At 41.9% G+C, this 10040-nt stretch overlaps 1 protein-coding gene across 1 annotated transcript in view; it reads right to left on the bottom strand.

The window, feature by feature from the left end:
- Positions 1-10040, bottom strand: part of LOC139407447 (transmembrane protein 214) — a 50627-nt gene that overhangs the window by 30036 nt on the left and 10551 nt on the right. Inside the window, exon 4 of the mRNA XM_071151243.1 lies at positions 1412-1546. Within this exon, the coding sequence (XP_071007344.1) occupies positions 1412-1546 (135 nt within the window). The remainder of the gene's footprint in view (positions 1-1411; positions 1547-10040) is intronic.

Genomic DNA, 10040 nt, shown 5'->3' with positions numbered 1-10040 from the left:
TGTCTTGATCTACTTCAAATAAGGTCTGTGTTTCGTGCAGGTTAGGGTGCAGGCTTAAACTGCCTCTGTTCATGTCTTCCATAGAGAATGTCTTGATCTACTTCCAATAAGGTCTGTGTTTCGTGCAGGTTAGGGTGCGGGTTAGGGTGCAGGTTAGGGTGCAGGTTTAAACCGCCTCTGTGTTTTGATACCCGTGTAAATCTCACTAGGATAAGGTAACATATATTAAGGTAACATATATTAAGGTAACATATATTAAGGTAACATATATTAAGGTAACATATATTAAGGTAACATATATTAAGGTAACATATATTAAGGTAACATTTATTAAGGTAACGTTTGTCAACATATTTTCATAAATCCACTCTACAATAAAATATATTTGCTTATATTTAGCCAATATTGATCAGAGTTACCTTGTCCTATGGATATCTACACAGTTATAAAATTGGCAAGGTGGTGTAAGCCTACACGAAACAGACCTTATTTTAAGTGAATCTAAAAATATCCTATGGAATAAATGAATGAAGGAAGCGCTTTTCAGATTTTGCGAGAAGGTGTCATGGGAATTATGACTCGCACTTTGGTCGTCAATTCTTACCATGTCCATTATTAAAATAGGATTTCCTGCATATAGAAATTACAGTTTGTTTTCATCATTCATGTTATTTGAGACTAAATTGATTTTATTTATGTATGATATTAAGTTAAAATAGTGTTCATTGTTCATTCAGTATTGTTGCAATTGTCATTATTACAAAAATGTAATACACACATTTTTGTAATAATGACAATTGCAACAATACTGAATGAACACATATCTATGGAAGATAGATAGATAGATAAAGATAGATAAGATATAAAATAATATAAAAATCGGCCGATTAACCGGTATCAGCTTTTTTTGTCCTCCAATAATCGGTATCGGCGTTGAAAAATCATAATCGGTCGACCTCTAAACCCTACCCAGTACGCAACACTACAACTAAATATAGCTACACAAAATGGTGATCCTGTGGTGTTATGTAGCACAAATTGTCTAGCAATAAACTTAAAGCAAGTATGCAGGATCCCCATTTTGCGTTTCCGTTCGAAAGGTTTGTCCAGTTCTCTCACCTGTCCGTTTGTCCAGTTCTCTCACCTGTCCGTTTGACCAGTTCTCTCACCTGTCCGTTTGACCAGTTCTCTCACCTGTCCGTTTGACCAGTTCTCTCACCTGTCCGTTTGACCAGTTCTCTCACCTGTCCGTTTGACCAGTTCTCTCACCTGTCCGTTTGTCCAGTTCTCTCACCTGTCCGTTTGTCCAGTTCTCTCACCTGTCCGTTTGACCAGTTCTCTCACCTGTCCGTTTGTCCAGTTCTCTCACCTGTCCGTTTGTCCAGTTCTCTCACCTGTCCAGTTCTCTCACCTGTCTGTTTGTCCAGTTCTCTCAGCATGGTGTAAACACAGTGGTCATAGAAGTCCTGTAGACTCTCGTTGCAGCGACCAATTAAAGCTTTGACCACGCCCCTCAGCTCCTTCCCCGCAAGGCAGTATGGGTAATCTAAGACAGAGAGGAGTGAGAAGGATTAGAATGGTACTAAATGGTTAGAACGGGACTGTCGACCACTTAGAGGTTGAGTTGTGGTTGTTGTAAAATCAAAAGAAAATTGTATGTCACATGCCTCGTCAACAACAGGTGAAATGCTTACTTACAGGCCCTTACTTACAGGCCCAGAGAGAATTACACTCCTGTAAAAACACACACAGGGGGTTACCCGGGGAAACAACACACACAGGGGGTTACCCGGGGAAACAACACACACAAGGGGTTACCCGGGGAAACAACACACACAAGGGGTTACCCGGGGAAACAACACACACAAGGGGTACCGGGGTAATAACACACACAGGGGGTACCAGTACAGAGTCAATGTACTCATTTCCAAGTTGGCGTAGCAGTCAGACGTCTTTGTCGTGTCCCTTGTATATTTTTACATATTTTTCTTCACACATCTTTTAAAAATATTTTCCTAAACCTCAACTTCTAAATCCTCTCCTGCAACCCGCCTCACCCAATGTGGCCCGGATCTGTTTTTTCTAAAGTATATATATTTACTTCGGATCTGGAATCCCTCAACTGAAGCTAGCCAGCTAACTACCTACCAGCTATCAGTTAGCAAACCATTGCTAGCGGTCATCAGCTAACCTTTAGCTCGGAAAGCGCTCACCAGTTCGAACAACGTGACTCAAACCAGAGCATAACGGACCTATTTCTCTCCAACCGCAATCCCGGGTGACCACTCCTGGCTAGCGTTTTCATCCCGGAGCAAGCACCAATTAGCCTGAAGCTAGCCCGGCCAGGGCTCCTGTGCTACCACCGAAGCCCACTCCTGGGCTACAATATCCGGACCCGAATACTTATATTCCAACATAATTTGCAAATAAATTCATGAAAAATCCTACAAATGTGATTTTCTGGATTTTTTCTCTCATTTTGTCTGTCATAGTTGAAGTGTACCTATGATGAAAATTACAGGCCTCTCATCTTTTTAAGTGGGAGAACTTGCACAATTGGTGGCTGACTAAATACTTTCTTGCCCCACTGTATATACTGTACTCTATATCATCTAGTGCATCTTTATGTAATACATGTATCACTAGCCACTTTAAACTATGCCACTTCATATGTATATACTGTACTCGATACCATCAACTGCATCTTGCCTATGCCGTTCTGTGCCATCACTCATTCATATATCTTTATGTACATATTCTTTATCCCTTTACACTTGTGTGTATAAGGTAGTAGTTTGGGAATTTTTAAGTTAAATTACTCGGTTATTACTGCATTGTCGGAACTAGAAGCACAAGCATTTCGCTACACTCGCATTAACATCTGCTAACCATGTGTATGGGGCAAATACATTTGATTTGATCTATTTGGCTACTCTTCCTGGGATCCAGCAAAATTAAGTCAGTTTATACCATTTTAAAAACATTACAATACATTCACAGATATCCCAACACATTGTGTGCCCTCAGGCCCCTACTCCACCTCTACTGTACTAAATTACTAAATCCATGTGTATGTCCGCACGCGTGCATCTGTGCCAAAGTTTGTGTTGCTTCACAGTCCCAGCTGTTCCAGATCATCTGTTTTTTAAAATCTCATTTTACTGCTTGCATCAGTTACTTGATGTGGAAGAGAGTTCCATGTAGGACTGTGCCTCCCATAGTCTGTTCTGGACTTGGGGACTGTGAAGAGACCTCTGGTGGCATGTCTTGTGGGGTATGCATGGTGTCCAAGCTGTGTGCCAGTAGTTTAGACAGACAGCTCGGTGCATTCAACAACACTTCTCATCAATAAAAGTAGTGATAAAGTCATTCTCTCCTCCATTTTGAGACAGGAATGATTGACATGCATATTATTAATATTAGATCTGTGTACATCCAAGGGCCAGCCGTGTTTCCCTGTTCTGAGCCATTTGTAATTTTCTGAGCCATTTGTAACTTTTTGTGGAACCTGACCACACGACTGAACAGTAGTCCAGGTCAGACAAAACTAGGGCCTGTAGGATCTGCCTTGTTGATAGTGTTGTTAAGGTAGAAACTAGAGCCTGTAGGACCTGCCTTGTTGATAGTGCTGTTAAGAAGGTAGAAACTAGGGCCTGTAGGACCTGTCTTGTTGATAGTGTTGTTAAGAAGGTAGAAACTAGGGCCTGTAGGACCTGCCTGGTTGATAGTGTTGTTAAGAAGGTAGAAACTAGGGCCTGTAGGACCTGCCTTGTTGATAGTGTTGTTAAGAAGGTAGAAACTAGGACCTGCCTTGTTGATAGTGTTGTTAAGAAGGTAGAAACTAGGACCTGCCTTGTTGATAGTGTTGTTAAGAAGGTAGAAACTAGGACCTGCCTTGTTGATAGTGTTGTTAAGAAGGTAGAAACTAGGGCCTGTAGAACCTGCCTTGTTGATAGTGTTGTTAAGAAGGTAGAAACTAGGGCCTGTAGGACCTGCCTTGTTGATAGTGTTGTTAAGAAGGTAGAAACTAGGGCCTGTAGGACCTGCCTTGTTGATAGTGTTGTTAAGAAGGTAGAAACTAGTGCTTTATTAGAAAGACAGACTTCTCCCCATCTTAGCTACTACTGCATTAATACTTTTTGACCATGACAGTTTACAATCTAGTGTTACTCCAAGCAGTTTAGTCATCTCAACTCGCTCAATTTCCACATTTATTACAAGATTTAGTTGAGGTTTAGGGTTTAGTGAGTGTTTTGTTCCAAATACAATGCTTTTACTTTTAGAAATATTTAGGCCTAACCTATTTTTTTTTATTTCGCCTTTATTTAACCAGTTAGGCTAGCTGAGAACACCTTTATTTTACCAGGTAGGCTAGCTGAGAACACCTTTATTTAACCAGGTAGGCTAGCTGAGAACACCTTTATTTAACCAAGTAGGCTAGCTGAGAACACCTTTATTTAACCAGGTAGGCTAGCTGAGAACACCTTTATTTAACCAGGTAGGCTAGCTGAGAACACCTTTATTTAACCAGGTAGGCTAGCTGAGAACAAGTTCTCATTTACAACTGCGACCTGGCCAAGATAAAGCAAAGCAGTGCGACACAGAGTTACACATGGAATAAACAAACATAGTCAATGATAGAAAAATCTATAGACAGCCTGTGCAAATGAGCATACAGCATGTGCAAATTTTTCCTTGCCACCCACTCTGAAACTAACTGCAGCTCTTTGTTGAGTGTTGCAGTCATTTCAGTCTCTGTAGTAGCTGACGTGTATAGTGTTGAGTCATCTGCATGCATGGACACTCTGGCTTTACTCAAAGCCAGTGGCATGTCGTTAGTGAAGATTGAAAAAAGGGCCTAAACAGCTGCCCTGGGGAATTCCTGATTCTACCTGGATTATATTTGAGATGCTTCCATTAAAGAACACCCTCTGTGTTCTGTTAGACAGGTAACTCTTTATCCACATTATAACAGGGGGTCTAAAGCCATAACAGATATGTTATTCCAGCAGCAGAATATGATCGATAATGTCAAAAGCTGCACTGAAGTCTAACAAGACAGCCCCCACAATCATTTCATCATCAATTCCTCTCAGCCAATCATCAGTCATTTGTGTAAGTGCTGTGCCTGTTGAATGCCCTTCCCTATCAGCATGCTGAAAGTCTGTTGTCAATTTGTTTACTGTGAAATAGCATTGTATCTGGTCAAAAATCGTCTGCTTTTATCCGCAGTAATTTTTCATCCAGATTGTCAGACCCCGGTGGCTTGTCATTGTTGATAAACAACAATACTTTTTTCACCTCTTCCACACTGACTTTACGGAATTCGAAAGTACAATTCTTTGTCTTTCATAATTTGGTCCGATATACTTGGATGTGTAGTGTCAGCGTTTGTTGTTATCCCTGTTATCCATGTTATCCCTACGTTTGCTTATCATGCCAAAGAAAGAAATCATTCAAGTAGTTCAGGTCTTTGTGATGAATGAGCCATCTGATTCAACGAATGGAGCCAAGTTGATTTTCCCCCCAAAATGTCATTTGAGGTGCCCCAAAGCTTTTTACGATCATTCTTTAAATAATGTATTTAGTTTAGTCACATGATTTCTCAATTTGCTGGGCTGCCATAACTTTTTCCTCAGTTGTACAGCCAACTATTGTTCAATTCCTCATCAATCTACAGGGATTTAACAGTTTTAACAGTTTGTCAATTTCTTAATGTGTCTAGTGCAGCGTCTGGTTTCTCCTCATTACACACCACAGACCAGCAGCGTCTGGTTTCTCCTCATTACACACCACAGACCAACAGCGTCTGGTTTCTCCTCATTACACACCATGGACCAACAGCGTCTGGTTTCTCCTCATTACACACCACAGACCAGCAGCATCTGGTTGCTCCTCATTACACACCACAGACCAACAGCGTCTGGTTGCTCCTCATTACACACCACGGACCAACAGCATCTGGTTGCTCCTCATTACACACCACGGACCAACAGATATTCTTTACATCATCAACATATGAATCACTACAAAACGTATTGTATGACCTCTTATACACTATACATCCTATGGATTTGGATACTGCTTTCAAACAAATATCTGCAGCATTAGTAAAGATGTGATCAATATATGTTGATGATTTCATTCCTGTGCTGTTTGTAACTACCCTGGTAGGTTGACTGACAACCTGAACCAGGTTGCAGGCACTAGTTGGAGTTTGAAGCTCTCTCGAGTGGGCAGCTTGATGAAAGCCAGTCAATCTTTAAGTCACCCAGAAAATAGACCTCTATTGATATCACATACATTATCAAGCATTCTACACATATTATCCAGATAGTGACTGTTAACACTTGGTGGTCTACAGCTTCCCACCAGAATGGGCTTTAGGTGAGGCAGATGAACCTGTAGCCATATTACTTCAACAGTATTTAACATGAGATCCTCTCTAATCGTTTCTGTAAATGTTATAACCTTGTATTGCTACCACTGTAGCAAACGTATTATCTAAGTGAGTTTCAGAGATAGAATTTGAATGTCATCCGTTTCAAGCAAGTTAATGACTTCATGGACCTGGTTTCTCAGGCTACATGTTAATATGGGACATTTTTAGCACTTTTCTGGGTTTCTCAAATGTTTTTAATGCTTTACTGGGAAGCTTAGAGGCACACTGCCTCAGTGCTAACAGTGTAACTCTGGTTCATAGGCTGATGATTACTGCTTACAGTAGCTGTAGGATAAACAGATGTATTCGGTACAATTAGGGATAAATGACTTACATTGTGTTTGCCAATGCCCTTAAGAACATGTACATTTGATGCAGCATTATGACGACTCATTGTCACAATGGTAGAGATTAATATTGGGTCATTGATTAGTCTGATAAATTGTCTCAACGCAGCCTTGAAATGCGTGGACAGAGTCCAGGAGCCAAGATGATTTGGATGGACTCCGTCATTCCTGTAGAGTATTTTCTGTTACCAGAAGTGTCAAAGTTATCAATAAAATTGACTCCAGCAGAGCTACAATCTTTTAGCCAGATGTGTAATTCCAGCATTCTGCTGAATCTTTCACATCCGCAGCCCAACAATGGTACTGGACCTGAAATTATTGGCAGTCAATGCTAAAATCAGTTCTTTGAAATCCATTTTCAGATGTTCCGAGCTAGCCCTCCTTATGTCGTTTGACCCCCACATGGACTTCAACAGTGTCAGCTCCTGGCATCTGTGTTAGAACTAGAGGTCGACCGACTGATTTTTCAACACTGATACCGATTATTGGAGGATCAAAAAAGCCGATACGGATTAATCACCCGATTTTTTACATTTATTTGTAATAATGACAATTACCACAATACTGAATGAGCACTTATTTTAACTGAATATAATACATCAATAAAATCAATAATGAAACATGTTCAATTTGGTTTAAATAATGCAAAAACAAAGTGTTGGAGAAGAAAGTAAAAGTGCAATATGTGCTATGTAAGAAAGCTAATGTTTCAGTTCCTTGCTCAGAACGTGAGAACATATGGTGGTTCCTTTTAACGAGTCTTCAATATTCCCAGGTAAGAAGTTTTAGGTTGTAGTTATTATAGGAATTATAGGACTATTTCCCTCTATACCATTTGTATTTCATTAACCTTTGACTTTGACCTTGGATGTTCTTATAGGCGCTTTAGTATTGTCAGTAACAGTATAGCTTCCGTACCTCTCCTTGCTCCTACCTGGGCTCGAACCAGGAACACAACGACAACAGCCACCACATCGAAGCAGCGTTACCCATTGAGCAGCTATTTGAAACGCTATTAGCACGCACCCCGCTAACTAGCTAGCCATTTGACATCGGTTACACCAGCCTCATCTCGGGAGTTGATAGGCTTGAAGTCAAACAGCGCAATGCTTGACGCACAACCAAGAGCTGCTGGCAAAACGCACTAAAGTGCTGTTTGAATGAATGCTTACGAGCCTGCTGGTGCCTACCACCGCTCAGTCATATACATGTATGCTTGTATGCTCAGTCAGATTATATGCAACGCAGGACACGCTAGATAAACTAGTAATATCAACCATGTGTAGTTAACTAGTGATTATGATTGTTTTTTATAAGTAGTTTAATGCTAGCTAGCAACTTACCTTGGCTTCTTACTGCATTTACGTAACAGGCAGTCTCCTCGTGGAGTGCAACGAGAGGCAGGTGGTTATAGCGTAGGACTAGTTAACTGTAAGGTTGCAAGATTGGATCCCCGAACTGACAATGTGAAAATCTGTCGTTCTGCCCCTGAACAAGGCAGATAACCCCACTGTTCCTAGGCTGTCATTGAAAATAAGAATCTGTTCTTAACTGACTTGCCTAGTTAAATAAAGATTAAATAAAGGTGTAAAAAAATTGGCCAAATCGGTGTCCAAAAATACCGACTTCCGATTGTTATGAAAACTTGAAATCGGCCCTAATTAAAATCGGCCATTCCGATTAAATCGGTCAACCTCTAGTTAGAACAGTCGGAAGCAGCCTTGTTATGTCCTGTACTTGAGCTCCTGTGTAGCACAGCGTTTTTGCCTTGGGGACCGAGATCTTTCTCACCATAGAGCTGCCTATGATGACAGCTGGTGATGTTGAAAGGGCTGGTCTCTCAGGCAGCTTCACGGTCTGATGAGGCTGGGAGCTCTGAGGATCTGAACCCGAGGTAGAAGCCACAAGAGAGGGAGACAGAATCGAGGACGAAGACGCAGGTACCTCTGGATCCAGGGCGGCAAAGCTGTTTCTGTTCTGTGTCAGTTCCGGGCTCAACATCACCATGGAGACACCCGTTGTCAGAGAACACCTTCGACTTCCAAGGCCAGTGACGTACATCCATGGCTGGTTGGTTAGGTCGAGATCAGCTTTTTTCTCCCGGGAAAGGGGAGACCCCTTCAGGGATGGAACCCAGCCCAGCCAATTTGGTCGCATATGCACGAGATATTTTGCTGTGCGACCATACATTTTATTTTGGGAGAACTGTGCGACAAGGAAAAACAATCTCCCAGATTGTAGTAATGATTAGACTTCGCTGTACCGTTGTCTCAGAGAAACACGGCAGTGCAGATTCTTTAGCATCATGGGTTGGACCATTAACACAGCTTCTAGCCAAATCGGGTCTAAAGACCCAAGTGTACTTCCGGCGCCGACAAAGATGGCCGCCTCGCTTCGCGTTCCTAGGAAACTATGCAGTTATTTCTTACATTGGTACCCCAGGTAATCTTAGGTTTCATTACATACAGTCGGGAAGAACTACTGAATATAAGAGCAGCGTCAACTCACCATCAGTACGACCAAGAATATGACTTTCCTGAAGTGGATCCTGTGTTCTGCCTTTCACCCAGGACAACGGAATGGATCCGAGCCGGCGACCCAAAACAACGACTTCGTAAAAGAGGGAAACGAAGCAGTCTTCTGGTCAGACTCCGGAGACGGGCACATCGCGCACCACTCCCTAGCATACTTCACGCCAATGTCCAGTCTCTTGACAACAAGGTTGATGAAATCCGAGCAAGGGTAGCATTCCAGAGGGACATCAGAGACTGTAACGTTCTTTGCTTCATGGAAACATGGCTCACTCGAGACGCTATCGGAGTCGGTGCAGCCAGCTGGTTTCTCCACGCATCGCGCCGACAGAAACAAACATCTTTCTAGTAAGAAGAGGGGCGGGGGCGTATGCTTTATGGTTAACGAGAAGTGGTGTGGTCACAACAACATACAGGAACTCAAGTCCTTCTGTTCACCTGATTTAGAATTCCTCACAATCAAATGTCGACCGCATTATCTACCAAGGGAATTCTCTTCGATTATAATCACAGCCGTATATATTCCCCCCCCAAGCAGACACATCGATGGCTCTGAACTAACTTTATTTGACTCTTTGCAAACTGGAATCCACATATCCTGAGGCTGCATTCATTGTAGCTGGGGATTTTAACAAGGCTAATCTGAAAACAAGACTCCCTAAATTGTATCAGCATATCGATTTTGCAACCAGGGCTGGTAAAACCTTGGATCATTGCTAT

This window comes from Oncorhynchus clarkii, chromosome 4, assembly GCF_045791955.1.
Source record: "Oncorhynchus clarkii lewisi isolate Uvic-CL-2024 chromosome 4, UVic_Ocla_1.0, whole genome shotgun sequence".
Classification (NCBI taxonomy): domain Eukaryota; kingdom Metazoa; phylum Chordata; class Actinopteri; order Salmoniformes; family Salmonidae; genus Oncorhynchus; species Oncorhynchus clarkii.
Note: the sequence above shows the minus strand (reverse complement) of the source record. Positions and strands in the feature narration are given on the sequence as shown.